At 41.6% G+C, this 24,688-nt stretch overlaps 2 protein-coding genes across 5 annotated transcripts in view; one reads left to right on the plus strand and one right to left on the minus strand.

The window, feature by feature from the left end:
• Window positions 1-1,021: 1,021 nt before the first annotated feature.
• LOC110520932 (C2 calcium-dependent domain-containing protein 4C-like) lies at window positions 1,022-2,793 on the minus strand. Its single transcript, XM_021598371.3, has 2 exons — window positions 2,623-2,793; window positions 1,022-2,457 (listed from the first exon to the last, which is right to left on the minus strand). The coding sequence occupies exon 2, from the start codon at window positions 2,431-2,433 to the stop codon at window positions 1,111-1,113; it is 1,323 nt and encodes a 440-aa protein (XP_021454046.3). The 5' UTR covers window positions 2,434-2,457; window positions 2,623-2,793; the 3' UTR covers window positions 1,022-1,110.
• Window positions 2,794-7,388: 4,595 nt separating this feature from the next.
• Window positions 7,389-24,688, plus strand: part of LOC110520933 (talin-2) — a 153,824-nt gene continuing 136,524 nt past the window's right edge. For 2 of the 4 annotated variants that reach the window (XM_036975472.2, XM_090226693.1), the window contains exon 1: window positions 7,389-7,606. In XM_036975472.2, coding sequence (XP_036831367.2) covers window positions 7,457-7,606 — 150 coding nt within the window. In that variant the 5' untranslated portion in view covers window positions 7,389-7,456. The remainder of the gene's footprint in view (window positions 7,607-24,688) is intronic. The other 2 variants (XM_090226736.1, XM_090226765.1) reach the window with 1 other exon arrangement.

The raw sequence follows: 24,688 nt of genomic DNA on the forward strand, positions 1-24,688 counted from the left end.
TTTTTGCAAATGTATTACAAATAAAAAACAGAAATACCTTATTTACAGGGTGCAGTTTTGAAATTGGGTAGTGCATCAACAGTTTCCTTCTTGTCATGTCAGTCACTGCAGACCTTAGAGCGTTATTTTTAACTTGGCAGAAATGTCCGGATCAACTCGCCAATGTCAGCTAGCGTTTCGTCATCCAAAGAAATGTACTCCTATGAGTATACAATCTCCGTATGGATGGACCCAGCGGGAATCGAACCCACGATCACCCACGATCATGAGAGAAATTAGCATGGGAAGCAGAAAAAGCGTATGGGGTTGCTAAACACTCAACATCATTCCAGGTTTTCCTACTGCTTGAATACCTAGACGGCAGAGGGCTGTGGTGGTGCACATCGTAATGGCATGTGCTCCAGACCAGTGTAACTTAAGATCAAAGTGCTTGTACCCTGGAAAATTACAGCGTTCACAGAGTCGTGTTATCCCAGAATACATTAATAATAAAAAGGGGGCAGCATCTCAATTAAAAGATGGGTGGTATTTTCTGGTTTTCATTTTCTGATTAACTCATAGATTTCCAATAAATAGGGTTTGCACAAGGTAAGTGGATATGCGTTTTCAGAATTGGTCATTAGCACTGCCCAGCAAGGTTCCTAGTTACCACTGATATTCTAATCCATGCAAAGGTCAGTAAGAAACTACAGGCTTAGGGGAAAAAAATAGAAACTGAGTCTCTCACATTAGCACATGATGGTCATGTTTACACCTTCCCCTGCTGACAAAGAGGTTCACTAAAAATAGATCGTCAACCATGTTTCTGAATGAGGATGGATAGTAAGAGGAACCTAGAGTGATTATTGCCAGTACGCAAAAAAATATATAGGTCTACTGTGTACGATGTGGTATGAACTCTGGTAAAAGGATGACATGGGCCTTTCAATATTCAGTTGCCATATGAAATGCATTATTGCTTGCCACAGATGTACTCCAAGACTGTCCTTTTATATAAAAAATAATAATAAGGAAACAGATATTTTTAAATGGTTTAATAAAATCTCTACTCACTAAATAAAATATAAATATTTTACATTTCAAGTCAATAATGAATACAAATTATTTAACTTATAAAGTGATAATGCTTGTTAGTGGAAGTTCAACATCCCCCAGAATATAGTCTCTTTTCATAGTGGACATTTTATTGACAACTTTAAATCTCAGGGAGCGTTGGCCGAGATCTGAGATGGCATCAAAGAAAAAGTCCTCATTGAATATGGGGTTATGACACTTCCTGATGACTGTGCTACGCTGCTTTTGGACCTTTCCAGGCACCAGGGAGAGGCTGAAACTGCAGTTTATACTCTTGGGGTCCACCGAACGAGTATACAGCCCCTCAGCACTGATGAGCCGCACCCGCAGCCTCTGGTTATCAGGACAGTATTCTGCAGAGAGACGCAGGAGGCCATCCTTCCCTATTGGGATCAAGCTCTCCCTCATCACCCTTTCCTTGTGCAGAACCAAGTCTGTGGGGAAGATGGTAGGAGGAGCCAGACCGAAGCTTGGTGGAAGGCCCTCTACCAGCCCCTCTGACGCCCTCCTTATGACGTTGGGGCTATTGTCCGTGGAGCTGCCCTCGTCTGTCGACAGGGAGTTGTTTCTGGACACCACAGTCTTTCTGATGTTTCTGGAGAGAAGCCTTTCATGACTCAGTGTTTTGAAGAGGGAAGACTTGGGTGGGGACCTGCTCAGCATTGGGGAGCTGAAAGGTGATGACTCAGCTGACGAGGTGGTGTCGCTGTCCACTGTGCCCTGTCTGTTGAGGGTATAACCTCTGGGGGACAGTCTGGAGGTCAGGGTGTGGAGACTGAAGGAGGAAGGGGAGGATGACAGGACGGTGTTGGACCTGCTCCTAGGGAGCAGCAGCGGTGTGCCACAGGACCCAGGGTCATTGTGGAACAGGGACTCCTTCCTCCTGGTGTGGGGGCTCTCCAGCAGGGTACAGAAGCCGTAGCAGGTCTGGGCTTTGGCCATGTGGGGCAGGGAGAGGGCTGCCTGGCTCTGAGGGTCTGCGTTGGTGGTCTCCTCATCATTACAGTCATAGGGGCTCTCGTCCACACTCTCCACCTGGATGATGTGTGGGTTGATGAGCTCTCGTGCTGGGGCCTCCCTCTTAGGGATCCCCCTCTCCCGCTCAAACAGTGACACTCTGATGGTGGGGGCCTGGCGGCTCTGCTCTTTACCTTTCGCCTCCTGTAAGGGAGGGATCTTAGGAGGGATGCAGAACTTTGGTATAGTGTCTGGGGTGATGACGTTAGGACACAGGGAAAGTCTCTTGTGTTTGTTAACTTTCTCTCCAAACATGTCTCCGATCCTGAAGCTGTATTCTGTTGAGGGGAGAGGCAGGTTGGGTCTCTCCGTGGACACACGGATCTTCTCCACCACCCACATTAGTTCTCTGACAGGGCTTGGAAACTGCAAAAGGAAAAGGAAATCCTCATTAGATAACAGAAATGGACCCAAATCACAGGCAATCAAAAATGTGATTTAAAAAAACACAAGTTAAATACTTTTTATAAACACAAATTCAACTTTATATTGAAAGCATTGAGAAAAGGTAAATATTGAAGTTAAGCTTACCTTTTGTGAATGAGATGTGAGCAAATCCAACACTGTGTCCGTACAGACAGGCTTGTGAGATAGATAATAGATAATTATTGTAATAGTAAAGTTTTTATAAGCAATATCTGAGGCTCTCTATAAGTAGCAGGCTAAGGCTCTCTCTTGTTAAGACCAGCTCCTCTGTAAGCGACTGACAGAGAGCTGCAGGCTGTTTAAATATGGCCGGGTGATGGGGAGGAGACCAGGATGACTTCCATACACCCTTCAGTGCTCGGACAAGAACCTCCCTCTCTCTTTGCTCACCTGTTCCCATGGAGACACCCAAGCCACAACAGCAGGGGGAAAGGCCAGCATGATAAGACAACTGAACTACTTTCAAATTGAACACATGTATTTGACCAAAGGAATACATGTTAATTGTTTGTTTGATATCCATTTATGCAGATGAGCAAGGAAATGTAACTTTGGGTTGTTCACACAAATAAAGTGAAATGGTAAGATTATGGCTGAAGCCTATTGGTGAATTTTATTGAATAGAATAGGAGTCAAACCTCTCCACATCAATGAATTACAGGAAGAAACTATTGCTTGCTTAAGACACTTTAATATGTGCTTGATTTATTATTGACGTCAATACGTAGTCTTTGAGTCAAGTGAATCTTTGTCCATTTATGTTGCTGAGAATATTGGTTAAATCCACATACAGGTGTCCCTTTCATATCAATACTACTTACAGTTTTGCTATGAAAGAGTTTTGCTATGAAAGAACTGAGTCACTGTAAAAATAGCCTAAGTGTATAGATGTTGCAAAGCCACACACTGAAATCACAATATCCGACAGGTTTGTTTGTCATCCTCTTTTATCGATTTTGAATGCAACACACTATCATTTCAAATCACATGAATACTCAATGGCCTGCTATAAGTATTTTCTATACAGGTCACCACCTTACTGTAGCACATGCATTTGTATTATTGTATTTATTTAACTAGGCAATTCAGTTAATTAAGTACAAATGCTTATTTACAATAACAGCCAAACCTGGACAAATTGTGCACCGCCCTATGGGACTCCCAATCACAGCCAGATGTGATACAGCCTGGATTTGAACCAGGAACTGTTATATTGCACTGAGATGCAGTGCCTTAGACGGGGGCGCCACGGGGGCGCCACTCAGGAGCCCAGTATAATGACTGTGATATTGATATGAAGATTACAACAGTTATAACTGGACTTGTTGAGCAACTCTACAACACAACGCTACTTTGAAGACAAAACAGATCACGCTCTCATATTATTTTAGACACTTTGAAATTAAAACACAAGTCTAACAGGTCTACACAATGCAACCTGTCTTAATTCATGCCAGGGGTACCCTCTTGTGGTGGGAGAAGGATCAGCTTTTCTGCCATAAAAACTATTATATTTTGGACAGTAAAAGAAGATGAGAGCCAGTGGAGCAGCATGGACACCTCCAATACTTTACCCATAGAGAACACGGATCATTCAATTCTTATTAAAACCATGTCACACCTCAAAAGGCATGGTGTTAAATGGTAATTGACATTGTGTAGGTTGATTAGTATACAGTATAAAGCTGCAGTACACCTTCAATATTCCCTTTGACTTTCCTCTCTGGGTCTCTTAGAAAAGCTCAGTTCTCTAATGGCCAAAGTTCAAGTGGAGTAGCTTAGTAACTATGTGCAACCACACCATTAGACAGATGGTGGGATCATACCTAATGCCATCTCAAGAGATAAAATGTAAAGAGTGGGAAGTTCTTAGAAATGTTGTTTTTAAAGGTCCAAACTTATTGGTGTTTCGTCAGCTGCACCTTTTACACGGATTTCAGACAGCGGAGAAAAAGGGGAGAGTGTTTCATCATCAAATCAAGTCAACATCCCTTATGATCTATTCAGATTTGCTTTTGGGTTTCAAAGACTATACTTTTCATCGTCTCATCCTATTCGATCACCTTTCTTTTTTTTTTTAACTAATCCGATTCATAGTTCACTTAAATGTTATATTTTTAGCTGAACTAAGGATAATAAGGGTTTTTTGCCTCAGAAACTGAAGTGTGATGCCAGTTGTCTCATTAGCTTAACCAAATGTATGTGACCCTTGCCCCAGTGAGCTGGATCTGGCAGCAATAATCATCCAGTGCTGCCAGGTAATAATGTACGTGTTTGAGGGTCACCTCAAAACATAACCTGTTTTCCATCTAAAAGTAATACTATGCCCTTTCATTCCAAACAGGGGGTTACATTCTGTAGGATAATGTATTCCCCCTTCAGAGTATGTAACAGGCTTTCAGTCACCAGGCTGTCTGTGTGTTCATTCACTGCAGCCAACAGAGGGCAACATCTAGCTAGGTAGAAAACATACATTTGTCTTAAATTTGTCTCACACAGATCTATGTAGAATGATGGAAATTCTATCTGGCCTACCTGAGGAAGTACTACTATATCAGGGATACTGTTCTTTCATATCCTGAAGGGACGCCGCAATGGTTCACATAGAAGGGGCCAATATGGGGGTGTTCTGTAACCAGGCCTCGTCACAGCTCTCCACTAACACGAAGATCCACATCTTCAGCACAAATGTGATGCGAACCCTGAAAAACCACACAACCCCTAATCAATAAACTACAAGTCTTCATCGACAACTGCCTACGTTATGTACGGAGGATATAATGGCCATTTAAAATAGATACGTACTCATGAAAAACACAATGGACATACATTAACTGGACTACTACAACCCACAAGGAAAGAGAAAGCAGGGAAGGCTAAAAACCAACTGGAGACACTCCACTCTACAAAAACTGAGTACAGCGGGCAAAAGCCCTTGCACAAAACAGAAATGGGCTTACAAACAAGTATATTAGGCCACCAGCTACATCATCCTGTCACCGGCCACATCTCATGATATGGAGAGGCGGCCGGTGACACTTTGCTTCTTGAAAGTCCAATATCTTGAAAACTTGACGTCTGACATGCAAAACGTTTTGGGACTGTATCAACAGTGGACTAATAAATAAAATACCAAAAGATAGTTTTTTGAGTGGATTTTCCCTTTAACTCTGTCTGAAGAACATTTCAAACTCCTGGTTACTTTTGGAACAGAACAGCTTATCATCCCAACACGCACTGCCAAAGGGTGTCCTAACCACAGGTGCTCACTGTTATTGATTGGTGTGACGTCATTGGAGAACGTCACTTTGCCTAATATTCAATGATGTTTATTATTGGGTGTGCGTTAATAAATATGAATACTAAGGCCTAAATAATAAGGCCTAAATAATTACTGGAAATATTTTGAGATGATTCCTATTTATTATAAAGGTTTTATCATTATAGGCTAGCCTACTTACCTATTGTGAGGTTGAAGAAAATGTACCCATGTTATTTGGATCGGACGGCATTGCCCAAGGAAGGGATAGGCAGTTTCCCTTTTGTGTGGCAGTCTGCTATAGTTTCTGTAACAGAGAGGGGCTATAGGCCTAATGTACATAGTTGCTGTGAGCTGTGCCATGACGCATAGGCGTTTGTATTGCGCTGTATAAGTATCTTAAAATGTTTATACAACTAATGTTGATAATGTTTTGTACACTCAGTGTATATGATGATTGTGTATAGACATTATGGGCAGTATATGAATAGAAAAGGTGTGTACAGCAGTAGTTATATATGATAAGCCTTGACTAGAATACAGTACATACAGTACATGTGAAGGGATAAAACAGTAGATAAATATTATTAAAATGACCAGGTTTCAATGATGATGTACATAGGGCACAGTCGCTAAGGTGTAGGGTTGAGTACCAGGTGGTAGCCAGCTAGTAACTGTGAATACAGTTCAGGGCAGGGCACTGGGCAGAGGCCTGTTAGTGATGACTGTTTAACAGTCTCTGTCCCAGCTTTGATACACCTGTACGGTCTCTGCCTTATAGATGGTACAGCGGTGAACAGGCAAAGGGGGCCAAGCCAAATTTGGATGGTTGTTGAGTCAATTTGACCATGCCAATTTGAAGCTTATCTTATTTCAAGCTTATCATGTTATTTCAGAATATTTTTCCAAGGTAGCTGGCTAACTCCTTGATCCTGCTTTGTAGTTTACCCCTCTGCACCCTGTCACCATAAATAAACCATTAGGCCCCTATGCAATTGAAGACGTTGTAAGCCTGCCTTCCTACATCTCCCTTGGCTACCCTGGGCCCCCTATTGTTTTACATAATAACAAGACTCATACAATACAATGCCATTCCTGTTACAACATTACTATACAGGTAAGTTATAGCACAACATACTGCAAAGTGTTTATTATAGTTACCTGCTGGAGTTTTGGGCAACTGTCTAAACATATTGTAGGTCTATTGTGGAGTGGGCCTAAGTTTACAAAATGGAGTGCAATCATAAGTTGCTTTACCATTTCCATGCCAGATTCATTACAGCAGACATTTAAATAATATGATATGAGCAATGGTTTCTCTAAATAAATCAAATTACGTTTTGTGCTTCATGTATGCCTAAACTAATGAAGACACACATTACTGATAGAATGCTAAATGACTCCAACCAACGCTACATTTTCTAGCCCATTACCAGGGAGTGTGTTTTCATTATGTTTCAAATTCCATCCATTTGAGGGGAAATACATGCATCATACGTGCACATAATCCCCCCCCTCTCTTTCTCACCTGCTCATTCTCCCTCCCTCCATCCCTCAAACGCACACACACACGCATTGCATTACTGTATAAAATGAAGATGCGCCAAGTGCTTTGGTATACATACATACTGCTACAATTGTCAACCTACTTTATGGTAAAGAGAGGCTGGATCCAAACGTATGGAGTGCGAGTGTGTGACGCGCTTCCTCTTTTCTGCGCACAGAAGTAGGAGGGGCTTGATACGGTGGAGGCAGGACTGCTGCTGCACAGTGTGTGTGTGTGTGTACATCCAATTCAGCTCGAACGCACTAACGAGTGACAGATTTCAGGTAGGATTTAACGTTCTTTTATCGTTCTAACGTGTTTTAACACTGACGTTTTAGGTTGGTATGTGTACTGGCCAACTGGGCTGTATGGTAGCCTATGTCATTACGGTATTTGATTCGAGCGCTCTAATGCATTACACATAATGAAAACCTATGTTCAGTCGTTCTGATTCAAACTCAGAACTGACTTTTAATTTATCTTGTCTATGGGTGTCGCATAAATTCAATATTTAACCAGTTTTATTTTTGACTAGGGTACGTTGCAATTTCATGTGTCGTTTGTCCATAATTGCATCATTGATGATTGTTGTTATAATTGCACCTGACACTGCAAACATGTACGTTATTTAATATGTGACAATCATACAACTTCATTAAACATAAGTGGCAAACTTAAGTACATTTGGACTGGTTTCCCGAACCTCGTGCTAATGGAAAAACATTCAGTCCAGTCTCCAGTGCTGTTATCGGAAGGATATGCGAATTTAAGAGGCATTCCCATATTGGTGTTGCTAACGTTTGATTTTCTGTAGGCTACTTTGAAGGTTCCATAGTCAGTACTGTCATCGCTAGTGTGAATTTGCCGCCATATCATAATGGTAGCCGATGTCTGAAACCTATCAATGCCATGTTATCAAAATTAACCAGTAATATAATTAATGTAACCCAATACACCACTGAGCTGCTCTACTGCTAGTTTACATCAAGACAAGACAAAACAGAATCAGATTATGATATTAGGCTGTAACCCAATAAATCGTGTCCATAGGCGCATCAGTGGTTAAAATAAGAACCTGATTTAAATGTTTTATCAAGGTTGATTGTTTTCCTGTAGCCTACATGTAGTTTGATTGCAGGATGACTTTAAAGAACGAGCCTCCCACTCATAGCATAAGTTTAGCAGTTTACATCAATAGCCTATGATGCTGAGTCCATGTCAGAAGCAGAAGACAGGTTGCGATTACAGCTACTCCTGCCTTCTTGTTCATGCATTTCCAGACCCGAGTTGCGCCCATATTTGGTATCGGAAGGCTACAGATTAAGAGATTTTAAACCATAGTGTCCAAAGGTGCATTCCAGGACAGTCATAAATAATAGGTCCACATTTACCAATCAGGGATCCTGTTTACATTTCTGTCGATCGAACCATTTGGACTAGTATGAATGCCCATATTAGCATGCTCCATATATCAAGATGTGAAATTGATAATAGAGGCACAACATAGACACAAAATAAAGGAAATATCTTGGTAGCCTATAAGTGTGATATCTTGTGCTCAGCTTTTGTCAAACTGCTACATAGTTGATATGCCTAAGGGCATTCTGCTCCACAGTAAGCTTCCTTGTTCGCTATATGTGGACCATTCATGTGACAGGTTTCCCACCAGTCTGACATGCTGAATTCCAAATTGACCCTTAACCCTTACCCCCCAGGCACTCCTGTAGATCTGAAAGGAATGCTTATGTGTAATGTCAAGTTTTTAACATATTGCTTAAAGCTATCCAGCCCTTTCAGAGCTACGTAAGTGCCTTAGGGGCTGGGGGTTTCATTAGGCCGAGACTAAAATGTCTAAAGTACATCTTTGGCCTTATCAATCACATAGACATTCCATGCAGATTCTTTGCCTGCCCACTCCCCATGTCAGTTGGCAGTGTGCCTTCCTACTCCCATGAGTCAGCTGTCTATCTCTGCATTGCCACTGGAGGAGCTGGAACACAAGTCCTCTATAATGTATGTCAGTCACTATTGGTGGCTAGAGGAAGGGCTCTCTGAAGATCACGTTGACATGATGTGCCAAGAAAGATGCGCTTGAGACTGTAGGCTGCTGGAAAGGATTGAAGAATTCTAAACATCTTTTTGCAAAGGGATTGTGCTGGATGGGTCAATTGATGAGTGTGTTTTAATTTCACCCTAGCCACTAAACTGATGTGTGCCATAATCAGACTTAAAATACACTCCAGGACTTTGCATAGAGCAATGATATCTGAATGTCATATACTCTTTGAAGAATATGATATTGAAGGATAAGGGTATGTCTAGAGTGTTCAGGTGTTATTCAAAAGGATGGGCATTTGATGTCTTTTGACTGTTTGAGTACTTGAATAAAACAAATATTTTTTTTTTTTCGAAGGCCCGCACTGGGAAAAAATCTGTATGCATTTGTCTACACTCAGCGGACAGTTTATTAGGTACACCCATCTAGTACCGGGTCGGATTCCCCTTTGCCTCACGAACAGCCTGAATTCTTCGGGGCATGGAAACATCAATTGATTTCAAGGGACCTAAACTGTGCCAGGAAAACATTCCCCACACCATTACACCACCGGCAACAGCCTGTACCGTTGACACCAGGCAGAATGGGGTCATGGACTCATGCTGCGTACACCAAATCCTGACTCTGCCATCGGCATAACTCAACACGAACCGGGATTAAACGGACCAGGCAATATTTTTTTCCACTCCTCAGTTGTCCAGTGTTGGTTATCACGTGCTGTCTGGAGCCGCTTCTTCTTGTTTATAGCTGATAGGACTGGAGCCTAGTGTGGTTGTCTGCTGCTATAGCCCATCCGTGACAAGGACAGACAAGTTGTGATTTCTGAGAAGCCGCTCTGCACACTGCTGTTGTACTGCGCCGTTATTTGCCTGTTCTTGGCCGCCTGTTAGTTTGCACAATTCTTGCCATTCTCATTTGACCTCTCATTAAACGAGCTGTTTTCGCCCACAGGACTGCCACTGGCTGAAGGTTTTTTGTTTGCCACACCATTCTTGGTAAACCCTAGACACTGTCGTGCATGAAAAGCCTACTGGGCCGGCCGTTTCTGAAATGGATCATATCATGCTCAAAGTTGCTAAGGTCACTTGTTTTGTTCAATCGGACATTAACTGAATGCCTCAATGCCTGTCTGCCTGATTTACAAGGCAAGCCACGTCCACATTACTCACTGTCTGTAGGAGCAAACCATTGTTGTGTACCCAATAAAAATAAAAGCAAGTGCCATGTAAGATTAATTTATTGAAACATTAACATCAACTGCTTATATTATATCGTAGAACACAATCTTCAATAAGGCAGTAACCTCAGCAGTGACGCTTGCTTGTAGAAGCCTATGGCTGTGCAATGGCATTGCCTTGTTTTGTTAATTTAGCAGACAAGACCGACACTCTTATTTCCTGAGCCCTTATCACAGTGAAGATGCCTATTTTATAGTAATTGTAAAAGAGTTGCCAGTACAAATTCATGCGCATCTCATGCCTGGAACAGTTATTCTCAGAGTGATCATTTGAAACTGGGCTCAATTTGGCGAGTTGAAAGACAACTTTTTTCAGGGTTCAAACCTAAATCTGTCTTCTTTTCAACATACAGAGGTTTTATTTAGTTTATTTTCCTGTTTGGAATTTTCTAAATGGATGAACAATTCCACATTGAACACTGCATGGTAATTAATTGTGGTGAGTAGGCATATGCTTAATGATTCTGATGAAGACACAGAGCGTATTTCTTTTCAGTGTGGAAGCTGTCTATGTCTAGTGGGTTATAGCCTATGCTAACCAATTCTAAATGACAGTAACAGTTAGCAAAGTAGCTTAAGCGGAAAATAGAAGGGACACAATTATTCCAAAACTACAGCTCATTGTTGGAACACATATTTTCCTACTTCAATCAACCAGTCCATGTTGAATTTGTGATAAAACTGTCGTCAATTGTCAAGGAATGTTGCTTGTGTATCCCATCAGTTGGATACGTTTTTATAGGGATTTATTACTGTAGGCCTAGCGGGAGCTTGTGTGCGCACTCAGCACGCGTGTAGAGAGAGAGACACGGAGGGTAAAGGAAATTAGGGAGAAGAACATGTGATGCTTGGCTTGTTTTTTTTTTTTTTTTTTTTTTTTTCCCGCAAATGCACATGTACAAATGGAACACTAGAGTCAAAAGCAAATTAACATTGTCTTCAAAACAACATTTCACTTGCCTGTTCGGGCAGCCACAAAGCACATTCCACTAAATAGTTATACAGTATTTGAAAATTATTTGATCGCTAGTTAAAGATTGAGCTTTGACATCCATTCTAATACTCGATTTCTCATGCCCATTCCTAGTTATGCATCCACACTGAACCATTCCAGCGCAAACTCTTGGCCAGTCCATGTTCAGAGATAGTGGGACCTCCCAATGATTCTACTGTACAGAGAATCTGTGCTCCGTCAGTCTGTCTTGTACACAGTTATATTTAGCTAACATTACCACAAGTGTCACAAGATCAGATGGAGCACGCACTTGCCAACGACGACTGATAAAATCCTATTCAATTAATCAAACATCACCTCATGGAAACACAAAGGGGAATTGTGCAGCTATTGATCCAGAGGTTACAATATCAGCAGCACTGTACCACTCTTAAAACTGTCTGAGGCACACAGCACATTTCTAGATCCCAACAGAGTAGTCATGTCCATGGGTCTCATTCTACCCTATATTCTATCAGTTGTTGATCTAGCCAATAGACATCACAAAACAATATATAGGCCTACCTACAGTAGTAGACAACCTACCTACCTGTTGTAGACAATAGACAAGTGAAGTAATCCTGTCTATGTCATGTGTGCACACCAGATTATATTCAACATGCATTCAGTGCTGTCAATACGCACTGAAACCTGGTATCAGGTCATACAGTAATTACTATCAGTTTACCTCTTATTGACTTATCCTCATCTAGCTGGAGTAAATAAACTTCAGCTATCTTTTTAATCATTTGGACATTGCCTTTGCCTAATCACAAGCCATCCATTTAAGAGGCCATTATGAAAATGACTCTGGATTATGGGAAGCTGTTAAGGTCTCTGTTATAACACACTCTAATTCATTCAAAAGTGCCCTCCTTGCGTAAATTATTCAATTTTATTGTGTTCTGGGGAATTACTAGTATTTGAGATCCCATATGGGACTGGGAGACGGCACACTCCAATTACCAGTGGCCCATGCTAGATAAATATATGTTTTCATTTTTGGCAAATTAAGGCATTTTGTGGCATGTGTTTTAGATAAACAGGTGCTACTGACAGTCTAATGAACTGTGCTACTCTCTTCATCACTCATGATCAAAGGCTTGAATAAGTCCAATTACACTGAACAAAAATCTAAACGCAACATGCAACAATTTCAAAGGTTTTATTGAGTTACAGTTCACATATTGAAATAAATAAATTAGGCCCTATTCTATGGATTTCACATGACTGGGAATGCAGATATGCATGTGTTGGTCACTTATACCTTAAAATAAAAAGGTAAGGGCGTGGATCAGAAAACCAGTCAGTATCTGGTGTGACCACCATTTGCCTCATGCAGCGCGACACATCTCCTTCATGTAGAGCTGATCAGGCTGAATGTGGTCCCACTCCTCTTCAATGGTTGTGGAAAATTGCTGGATATTGGTGGGAACTGGAACACACTGCCTTATACGAGCATCGCAAACATGGTCAATGTGTGACATGTCTGGTGAGTATGCAGTCCATGAAAGAACTGGGACATTTTCAGATTTCAGGAATTGTGTACAGCTCCTTGCGACATGGGGCTGTGCATTATCATTCTGAAACATGAGGTGATGGTGCCGGACAAATGGCACGGAAATGGGCCTCAGGATCCCGTCACGGTATCTCTGTGCCTTCAAATTGTCATGGATAAAATGCAATTGTGTTGGTTGTCCGTAGCTAATGCCTGCCCATACCATAACCCTACCGCTACCATGGGGCACTTCGCTTGCCCACACGACACCATATATGCTGTCTACCATCTGCCCAGTACAGTTGAAACCAGGATTCATCCGTGAAGAGTACACTTCTCCAGCGTGCCAGTTGCCATCGAAGTTTAGCATTTGCCCACTGTAGTCGGTTACGATGCCACACTGCCGTCAGGTCAAGACCCTGGTGAGGAGCTTCCCCGAGACAGTTTCAGAAATTTTGTACAGATATTCTTTGCTTGTGCAAACCCACAGTTTCATCAGCTGTCCGGATGTCTGGTCTCAGACGATCCCGCAGGTAAAGGAGCCGGATGTGGAGGTGCTGGGCTGGCGTGGTTACATATGGTCTGTGGTTGTGAGGCCAGTTGGACGTACTGACAAATTCCCTAAAATGATGCTGGAGGCAGCTTAGGGTAAATAAATGAACATTATATTCTCTGGCAACAGCTCTGGTGGACATTCCTGCAGTTAGCATGACAATTGTACGTTTCCTCAACTTGAGACATCTGTGGCATTGTGTTGTGTGACAAAACTGCACATATTAGAGTACCATTTTATTGGCCCAGCACAAGGTGCAAGTGTGTAATGATCATGCTGTTTAATACACTTCTTGATATGACACCTGTCAGGTGGATGGATTATCTTGGCAAAGGAGAACTGCTCACTAACAGGGATGTATACACATTTGTATACAACATTTGAGATAAATAAGCTTTTTGTAGGTATGGAACATTTCTGTGATCTTTTATTTCCACTCATGAAACATGGGACCAACACTTAACAAATGTTATTTTGAGGTGAAATATGTGGGATAAGACTGTGCTAAGACGTCGATGAGAGACTATACAATCTGTTGATCGGCAAAAAAGCAGTCCAATAATGCAACACAGGTCATCATTTTTTAATTTTTAATTTCACCTTTATTTAACCAGGTAGGCTAGTTGAGAACAAGTTCTCATTTGCAACTGCGACCTGGCCAAGATAAAGCATAGCAGTGTGAACAGACAACACAGAGTTACACATGGAGTAAACAATTAACAAGTCAATAACACAGTAGAAAAAAAAGAGAATCTATATACATTGTGTGCAAAAGGCATGAGGAGGTAGGCGAATAATTACAATTTTACAGATTAACACTGGAGTGATAAATTATCAGATGGTCATGTAAAGGTAGAGATATTGGTGTGCAAAAGAGCAGAAAAGTAAATAAATAAAAACAGTATGGGGATGAGGTAGGTAAAATTGGGTGGGCTATTTACCGATAGACTATGTACAGCTGCAGCGATCGGTTAGCTGCTCAGATAGCAGATGTTTGAAGTTGGTGAGGGAGATAAAAGTCTCCAACGTCAATGACAATGGTTAATTAAAAACAGGGAGTTGTTCTTGGTCTAGTGCCAGTGAAGAGGACAAGCTGCTATTTACTGTGTGTCAGATTTGACCTATGCGTTTCTGCCATCCACTAGAAAGTGGTTTTCCTCCCAGCTGTTGCAGTTGCTCCTTCACCAACATAACATTCCTGGACTGAATTCCCCAGGAAATGTTTAGTCGGAGGGTTGGGAAGTAAGGGGTTGGGACTGTTGGGGAAGTGAGGGTCTTGGAGTCATCAGAGAGTGTGATTGTTGAACCATAATAATGCATGATGATGATTGTGTGCTGGAAACTAAAGCACACCCTGTGCTATACTGTACTGCTGTGGCTCTTGACCCTGTATTTGTGTTCTCTGTTTACAACTGAAATAGATCTCTCCTTTTCACTGATGTCTATATGGTCACGCACAGCAGCGTGACACAGCAGCGTTTCAAGGAACTCAAGTATGTTATTCTTTCTTCATCCTATGCTTTGGGCCAACCATAAGTATTTCTAGCATGGTGGATGGGTTTTACAATGACTAACCATGGGTACTACGAACTATCCCTTTGATTCCGTGGCAATGAAAGGCTTGGGTGTGGAGAATTGGTGGTTTATCTTATTTATTAAGTTAAGATTGTCTGTGTGGTTGGTTGGTTGTTGGGTGTGTGTTCAGGTTAAAGGAGCAAGACATTATTAGACTTAGACAGTGAGAAACTTTTTTTTTTTTGGTTTAATATGTTCTGTCCACATGCCACTAGTTTGAGTATGGCGCATGATGGAACACCTGCATCATAGCTTTTCACTGGAGCAGCACTCTTCTTTGTGATCCAATAGCACTTACACAGCCTGGAGGTTTGTTTTGGGTTGTTGTCCTGTTGAAAAACAAATGATAGTCACACTAAGCGCAAACCAGATGGGATGGTGTATCTTTGCAGAATGCTGTGGTAGCCATGCTGGTTAAGTGTGCCTTGAAATCTAAATAAATCACTGAGTGTCACCAGCAAAGCACCCCCACACCATCACACCTCCTCCTCCATTCTTCACGGTGGGAACCACACATGCAGAGATTGTCCGGTCACCTACTCTGCTTCTCACAAAGACACCGCGATTGGAACCAAAAATCTAAAATTTGGCCTCATCAAAGGACAGATTTCCACTGGTTTAATGTCCATTTCTCGTGTTTCTTGGCCCAAGCAAGTCTCTTCTTATTATTGGTGTCCTTTTGTAGTGGTTTCTTTGCAGCAATTTGACCACAAAGGCCTAATTCACGCAGTCTCCTCTGAACAGTTGATGTTGAGGCTGCAGCTGATGTAACTCTGGGTCTTCCTTTCCTGTGGCGGTCCTCATGAGTCAGTTTCATCATAGTGCTTGATGGTTTTTGCGACTGCACTTCAATAACTTTTAAAATGTCTTCAAATGTTCTGCGTTGACTGACCTCCATTTCTTAAAGTAATGGACTGTTGTTTCTCTTTGCTTATTTGAGCTGTTCTTGCCATAATATGGTCTTGGTCTGGTATTGGTACTGTAAGTGCATGTGATGCCAAATAGCCTACAGTGAATTTGTCTCCCAGCGTCTGTTGGAAAGCAGACTGAACCAGGTTTTCTTCTAGGATTTTGCATCTGCTTAGCTCTATTCCATAAATGTTTTATCTTAATTAAACTCCCTAGTTTTTGCCAATGACAAGCATACCCATAACAATGCAGCCACCACTGTGCTTGAAAATATGAATAGTGGTGTTACTCAATGATTTGTTGTTGGATTTACCCCAAACATATTGCTTTGTGGTAAGGACATAAAGTTCATTTCTTTTCCACATTTTTTTCAGTTTTACTTTAATGCCTTATTGCAAATAGGATGCTTGTTTTGGAATATGTTTTTATTCTATACAGGCTTCCTTCTTTTCACTCTGTCATTTAGGTTTGTTTGGTGTAGTAGAGTTGGGCGGTATCCAGATTTTCATATCCGCATACCTTCCTTCTCTCACACTTGGATTTACAGTATTACCGGTTTAGTACACAAGGGGGCACAATTATTTTTTTTAAAGACCATTTGGTGTCTATTACCAGAATGCTAACAAAATTAGCACAAGTAATAGCAAATTTCGATAGAGGCTGCTAACTAAATAAGCGCAAATGAAAATAAACAAATTGCAAAGACCGGCAGTCCAGCATATAAAGTTATACATATATAGGTAGGAGCTACCGAATGTCATGTTTTGTTAATTGGGACATTTACAAGCAAATGTGATCGGGAGACATTGTGCCTAATGAATACATTTTTGAGGCACGCTTGTTTGAAGAAAGGACAGTACTGTGTAAACACTGTGTTTATGTGGAGTCTGGGAGTTGCTAGGGCAACAGGCATGCCTGCTCTGCTCAGAGAAGATAGGGGAGGAGCAGACGGGCCCAGAACTGAGAGGATTAAAAAATGCAAGGAAATCAAGCTGCAGTGGCAGCTGTACATATAACTCATCCAAAGGGCTTTGACTTCTCAACCATGGCAGAAAACTAACATAATATAATGCCCTGTGACCTTATTAATTCAGCCACTTACTTAGATAACTAGCATGTTAAACTTAGGGGTCGCCCTAACGCAGAATTCTTTGTTTTCACGCAGGAAAAAATATTAAATGCTTAGGAAATATCTTGCTGCATTTTGTTAACGCAAATCTAAAATGCTTCATATTGTAATCATATTGTAATTTCTGCTCAGCATCAAACACATTTTGTGCTTCAGTTGCACTTGGATTAGAATTCAGGAACGAGCCTTCTATCAAAAGACCGCGCTCTGACTGATGTGTAGCTTCTTTTCTCTGGTACTGTTCTCGGTGTAGCCAGCCTACTTCTCTCTGGTAAAATGCCAGATTAACTTTGGGCAAAACATTAGTAAATGTAGCTGATTACATTCTTTCTATAATGAACATTAGAAATATGATGGCCATGCATACTTTTTAGCAAAAAATACCTTGATTTTTAATTGTAAGCTCATTTAGCTGCTAGCCAAATAATGTTGCACTTCTGTTGTCGCCTGATGACAATGAAGCTATTTTCTGCTGAATGTGTTGCACTCATATATTTTCTGTGATGGAAAACTATAGTTGCACGTCCCTGATCACTCTATTGAAACAAAAAAACACTGTTTACTTTCAATATAAAACAAGACCTCTGTCAATACATAGCTGGACTCACCTGCTCCTGCTTTCTCCCATTGTGCCATTTACAAACACAAACGTGACTGGCTCAACTGTTCTGGGGAGCTACGGTAAGATTCATAATGTAAAATAATGTGTCAGGTGAAATGAATAATGTGGTCTGCTTTATCTCCGAACATATTGCACAAGTTGACTGCAAGTATCTACTTAAAAAGTAGCAAAATGTTGACAAACCATCCCGTGGCTATTTCCAAATTCCCCAGTATATGGTATTTACGGTATACTACCTAGTTTCATATGCATTTTTATAATCATCTGATTTGACCACACATGCACAGTGGTGTAGTGCAGTGTTTCCCAACCATTGTCCAGTGTTACAATAAAAATGTGTACTGTTGGTGGTACTCGAGGACCAGGGTTGGGAAACAGCGGAAGGTATACGTTCTCATGCAACGCACTAGCACAGAAATCTGTTCCTTTTCTTACCCCTGTGCTAATCTGATCCCTTACCTAACATACCAGCCATAAGTGCTAGGTCTATTACATGCTGGATATCATGGTGAATATATTTCACATTGCCATTATTTTAGGTTATTCTAAATGTCACCATTTCTCATAGAATTTTACTTCGCCAATTGGGCGGTTAAAAACAAATAAAATAAAGAAATAATGTGAATGTACCCACTTCTCCATGTACCACTACTCTACTGTGTATTTGTTATTTGACTTGAGGTGTCTGAGCATTACTAAGTGTACAGTAGGATTGTAGTTTGCACTCTGATTATCATCCTACTGCAGTTCTTTTAAAGATGTTTATCGCAAGTCCGGAGGACTCAAATTGACAGTCTTAATGAGAATTAAAAAACAAAAAGAACAACACATGTTGTGCTGTCACATACACAGGATGGGTGCAGTGAAATGTGTTATACGATGCCCCTGCAGCAAATTAAGATTAAGTGCCTCGCTCAAAGGCACATCGACAGATTTTTTTTTTTTTCTCACCGGCTGGGGTTTTCGAACCCGCGACATTTCGGTTACTGGCCCAATGCTGTAACCGCTAGGCTACCTGACGCCCATAGAAAAACACCTGGCTGTCATTACCCCATAATGACTGTTTGTTCCTAGTGAATAATGGTTATCCTGTTGTGACATGCCTGTGTTTTTTGTTCAAGTATAGTGGACCAGACTCATGGTCTACTGTCACTCTGTTAACCCCTCTAAAACGTAGGATTATATTTCACTCATGTTTACACTTCCATCATTTTTACTGTTGGTGAACAAATGCCACGGTAGTCTGTTACACATGGGGCCCATATGTGCTGTTGAAGCAGCGTGTGTGTGTGTGTGTGTGTGTGTGTGTGTGAGCGAGAGAGACCGGGCCAACGTGACCATAGCTTTATTTCCATCATGTCCAGTGATTTTGTTGTTGTTGTTGTTGTTGTTGTTGACATTTAGAACATTTGCATAGAAAATAAATGTGACAATTGCCTGCTATGGTGCATTTCCATTTAACTGTTATGTGTCGATACAAACAGCTGGACGTAGTGACGTCACACCTACATTGTTTTAACTTTTCAGCAAAAACCTAGAATGTCGAATACAAATGAAGTAGTTGAAGTGTTTCCATTACCCATTTAGGAACATTTTGCGTTAATAAATTGCAGACAGCCTGCATGCACTCCCACCTATCTCTTTCATGTTTCAGGTAGCCTGCAAAATTCTACATGGATAGAATGCAAGAATTTGCCATATTCTAATTATTGTCATGTGCCAATGTATCGCCACTGTCCGTGCCATGGTGAATCTTGCACTCCTGTAGATCTGAAATAATTGGATGGTGAAACTTGCATCCAGCCAACTAGAAAAGCAAGTTGAAGCAATTCAGTTATTCTTTTCTCCGGTACTTTTCTCGGTATAGCCAGCCTACTTCTCTCTGGTAAAATGCAAGATTTAGCAAACAGTAGGTAATAATTAAATTAGACAATTCATCATTTATTTGAAAAACACTGTTTCAATCATTATTTGTCGCAAAGAAAGTTAGACAACACACATTCGAACAGATACATTTTCTAAAGATAAACAATATTTGTGTCCTATATCTGCCGTTTCCATTACAACATTGCTTTTGGCGAATAAACCTGGGTCAATGGAAACCTGCCTACTGATTGTACATTAGGAGAATTAGGAGCTGTCTCTGTGGGTTCCTGAGGGTATTTCCCCCCCCCCCCATCTCTGTGTTGGCAGGGTCTACCACAGCAGCCCATAGGAGCCAAAGGTCAATGACAGTGGAACGCTGAGAACTGCTGATCAAGCTGCTCATCGATCCGCATTAATGAAACATCACTGCTAAATATGGCAGAGCAGGAGAGCTGTTGGACATAGAGGACATTTGGATTTGATTCATTTTTATGAATGTTGTTCTCTCTATATTCAAGATTACATTGTTTATCAGACTGGTAGAGGTGATGGTACTGTATAGTTTGAAAATCATCCCATTGTAAGTAGCCTACGCCATGATGGCAGTGGGCCAGTGGCTTTAAAGCCAGACTCCCTGGACAACAGATGACGCCAAGGGCTGGGGGAGCAGGGAGCTTGGATGTAAATACAACAACAAATTAACCAAAACAATGATATTGTTGTTGAACTACACAATTGATCTTATTTAGCTAAGGACAAGCCAATGCTTCCCGATCAGATCAAGGTCAATAGGTTCCTCCTCGTCAGGCTCCTGGTGCAGGGCAGCTGTCAGGATGTTTACATGGCTGTCTGTCTGCTGGAGACGACCATCCTGTCTAAAGATCACCTCTGAAATAGTGCTGTCCTCTAGTGAGATCCTTTGCAGCTTGCTGCTGACCCAGCGATACCAGGCTCCAGCCCTCTCTCTCTCTCCCCTCACTCTCTCCTCTCCAGAGCCCAGCGCCCTTTCAGGCCAGCCCAGCTAGTCAGCCACTTCTGTCTCACAGCTACGGCGTCAGCACCTTGACTCACAGGGAGAGAGTTGGCCATTTTGGCAGACAGCAAATTATTTCACATTTGGAACGGAAATGCATTTGGCTGCTAGAAGCTGTGTTGAGTGAGTGCCTTGTTTTAGTCCTGTGCGTTCAGCTCATCAGCATAACCAGCAGTAATGTCATAGGGATTCTCAGTGTACCCGATGGGGAAGATGAGTCGCATCAGTAGTTTTGATCTATAACAGTGATTAATTCAAGAGACTGACAAGGCCTTCTAATGATTGATAAGCAATGCATTTCAACAATGAAAAATATTATCATGTACCATCAATTTGAAACATTTCCTGTTAACAGTGTTTAATTAAGCCATAGTTTATTTCTTCTGACATGGGTGTGTTCAACGTGTTTGTTTCTATCACGGCAGCTCTGGTGATCATCATAACTGGACTCACTGTGTGGTCTTCCCTCTCTTACAAAGGAGCATGCATCGCCTCGTTGTCTACAGCTTTGGTCTGACAGTCACAGTACACTGAGGAGCTGATTGGCAGTTTGTTTGTATTGTGTACAATGTGCTCTGTGCTGTTCTGACTCTTGTCTCAACAGAGTTCTAAGCAACATCACAGTACTCTCATAGTTTGTGTAACTGAGAAACTGGACGGAGTGTTAATCTCTAGGAACCTGGCTGGTGCAATCCCAGCAGCTGTAAAGAGGTTAAGAACAGTACTGTACTGCCAGTATAGGCCTATATCCATGGGACTCTTTTAGTCTTTTGACCTCTAGGAGAAAGATACAATTTTTAGAGCTACTGTTCAACAATGGTCGCCTATCATATTTCTCTACATTATATATGAGGTTATTTTCTTCTATGGTAGATTACAAACCAGGTGGTTTGAGTCCTAAATGCTGATTGGCTGAAAGCCGTGGTATACCACGGGTATGACAAAACCATGTATTTTTACTGTTCTAATTACGCTGGTAGCTAGTTTATAATAACAATAAGGCTTCTCGGGGGTTTGTGGCATATTGGCCATAATATCACGTGATATATGGCCAATAAACCACGGCTAAGGGCTCTATCTAAGAACAGCCCTTAGCTAAGGAAAATTGGCCATATAGCACACCTCCACAGGCCTTATTGTTTAATTATGCTAGTTATTTATAGATTTATTGCATTTTAAGCCATAAATACCAGCATTGATTATTATTATTAATTTGGTCATCAACAAAACATTTTCATATGGAACATTTTCATCATACACCAGACAGTTGGTGCATTCATGCACTGTTCAGCACAATGTAATAATCTCTGTGAGATGTGCTTTTCCTCTGTGTAAAAGCAGACCTGTTTCTGGGAAATGACCTCTCTAATGTATCTAACCTCTCCTCACAGCCATATGAACATGCCCCAATTAAATAGCTTCATCCTCCATTTCCACTGCAATCATGTCCATGCTTACACTCTGTCTCCTGTTCATCCTCTGTGTGGGATGGTCTGCTCTTTCACTGTGCAATATTTATGCAACGAAGCAGCCGCAGTATCACTTTCAGCTCTCTCCACATATCCTATATGAACAGAACATTCACCAGAGACACTACAGCTCTGTTGTCTGTTTGTTAGAAGTAGCGTGTTTAGAATGTCAGGATCTATCCACATTTGTGCAAGATGTATTAAATAACGAGAGAGGATAAAAAAAAAATGTCCCGTTTTGTTTTAGTTCTAACCATTCATTTAGTTCTGTAATGGGTGTGAAAGGTACAATTTGAAAACCAAAGATACTGACCCACTGTGCAGTCATACAATACTGATTGTAGGGTTTTTGGTTCAGACTTGGGTACAGGGATATGTAATGTACAAGGATGGATCATGCTATTTCATCTTGTATGGATTTTGGTGGAAGACCAAAATGTTTTTTAAATCTCTGCTTGCATTCAATCATGGCTGTGAATTTATCATTAGTTACTTAAATCTGACCCCCCCCCCCCCCCCCCGCCCCCCTCTTTCGTTCTCTTGTCTTTGTTACCTCTCGCTCGTGCTCTCATAATCTTTATAATATACACAAACTGAAATGCGATATTTAAAGACTATCTAATAAGGAGGAAAGGGGATTTAAGATTGAAGGGCATAAAAAGGTCCATTCAGCAACCAATAATGGCCTTACTGTAGATATCTACCGTGTCAGAGTAAATGCTTGTGTGCAGAGCAGTGTGCTAAAAACAGCATCAGTGGACACACAGTGACAATGGCATGGTGTCTACAGTAGCTGTCACTTTGGAGGGCCTCTTCACACAGCAGTTCATTCTGTTACTATACCAAGAAACCTTACCACTGCCTACTCATGCACCACCTGCAATGCACAAACTACTGAGACTGCCTGTAGGGTTTTCTCCAGAGGAGGTCTAATGTACAGTAGCTGACTAACAGTGCAAGGCATAGTCAGAATTTTTTTTTTAGATCTATTAATATTAAAAAGTATATGCAGAAGCAGTTTTTGTCTAGTACCGAAATGGAAATGCTGTGTATAGGTTTCAAATTATACTGTGTGAACTTTTTGCCACCTTTACCATCTGCTCTGTGTATAGTGCATGGCAGCTGCAGTCTGTTCCATGCAGGTCTTCAGTTTCCACAGGCCACCCGGGGTAGACAGGCTATCCTCTGCCATCCCCAGGAGATGGCTCCTATCCAGCCTGGATTGGTCAGGGCCAGAGGGTGTCATGTAACACCACCAGGTGTGTGTGCCAGTCTAGGGTCATAGGTCACAGCATCACTATGAACACGGCTGGTAGGGCTCTCCTTTTGATATACTGTACAAGACTGGCTGATGGAAGGCTTTATTCCACTTATAGTTACTCATGTAAAGCAGCTTTCTCATTCATTATCTATGCTCACGTTTCTTTCTTTTTCATAATCCATAAGAATGTAATTATTGATGCGGTTATTTAATGACTGCCAGGATCTCTGGCATTTATTAGTGATCTACTGGCCTATGTGAGTAGCTCATACTGGGGAAACATGCACTATATTTACAGTTTGATTTGATTTCTCTGGGCCTGGGAAAAGACTGTAATAAATTATAGGAGTGTCATGCAGAGAGGCACTGCAGAGCTGTATGAATTCCCTGTAGGGATGAGGGACAAAGAGGGAGCAGTGCAGAGAGGGTTTTGAAAGGGACCGCTGTGCTGTGAGAGAGAAAGAGAGAGCGAGAGAGAGAGAGCGAACTCTCACTCTCTACTACTGACACATGGAGGAAGCTTGCTGCTGTGCTGTAGGCTTACTGGATAAGGTGGCTGCCTCTTCTTTTCATGTGACAACAAAAGGACCATGGCAGTTTTCTCTGTGCTTTGATGGCCATAGCATGCAATCTCTGCACATTGTCAGTGTATCAGGTTCAGGTTTAGGTTGCCCGGGTGGCAGAACAGTTTTTCAGAGCTTGTGTTTAGTGACCGGGGGATCTATAGTATGTCAGAGTGGCTTTAATGCTCAGCACTATCCCCTGCAACATTGGTGCCAGTTGTCCTCTGTGTACACTAGATCCACACGTCCACTACACCCCATTCACAGCTCAGCACTGGAGCTAAGGGGCTAATTGAATTACACCCTCTCCATATTCCTTCTCTATTCCTCTCTGCCCCATGGGGAGGCACAACTAATCATTTGGAATCTCTTCTTTTCAGGAAAGGGGAGGTGGGAGTAGGGGCGTGGTTATCCAGTGTGTGAGCAGAAGGGCAAGCTGATGTTGGGATTAGATGGCGTCTCTCCAGAAGGACACTAACCTACTGACCTCTAAGGACGTCTGGGCCGGGCTGGCAACAGATGCTCCACAGATGTGCCCAACTTCTAGTTCGCTAATGAAAGATTATTTGACATTCAGAACATGATAGAAAGAGCCCCATGA

This window comes from Oncorhynchus mykiss, chromosome 1 (assembly GCF_057628025.1).
Source record: "Oncorhynchus mykiss isolate SJ-2025 chromosome 1, ASM5762802v1, whole genome shotgun sequence".
In the NCBI taxonomy this organism is placed as follows: domain Eukaryota; kingdom Metazoa; phylum Chordata; class Actinopteri; order Salmoniformes; family Salmonidae; genus Oncorhynchus; species Oncorhynchus mykiss.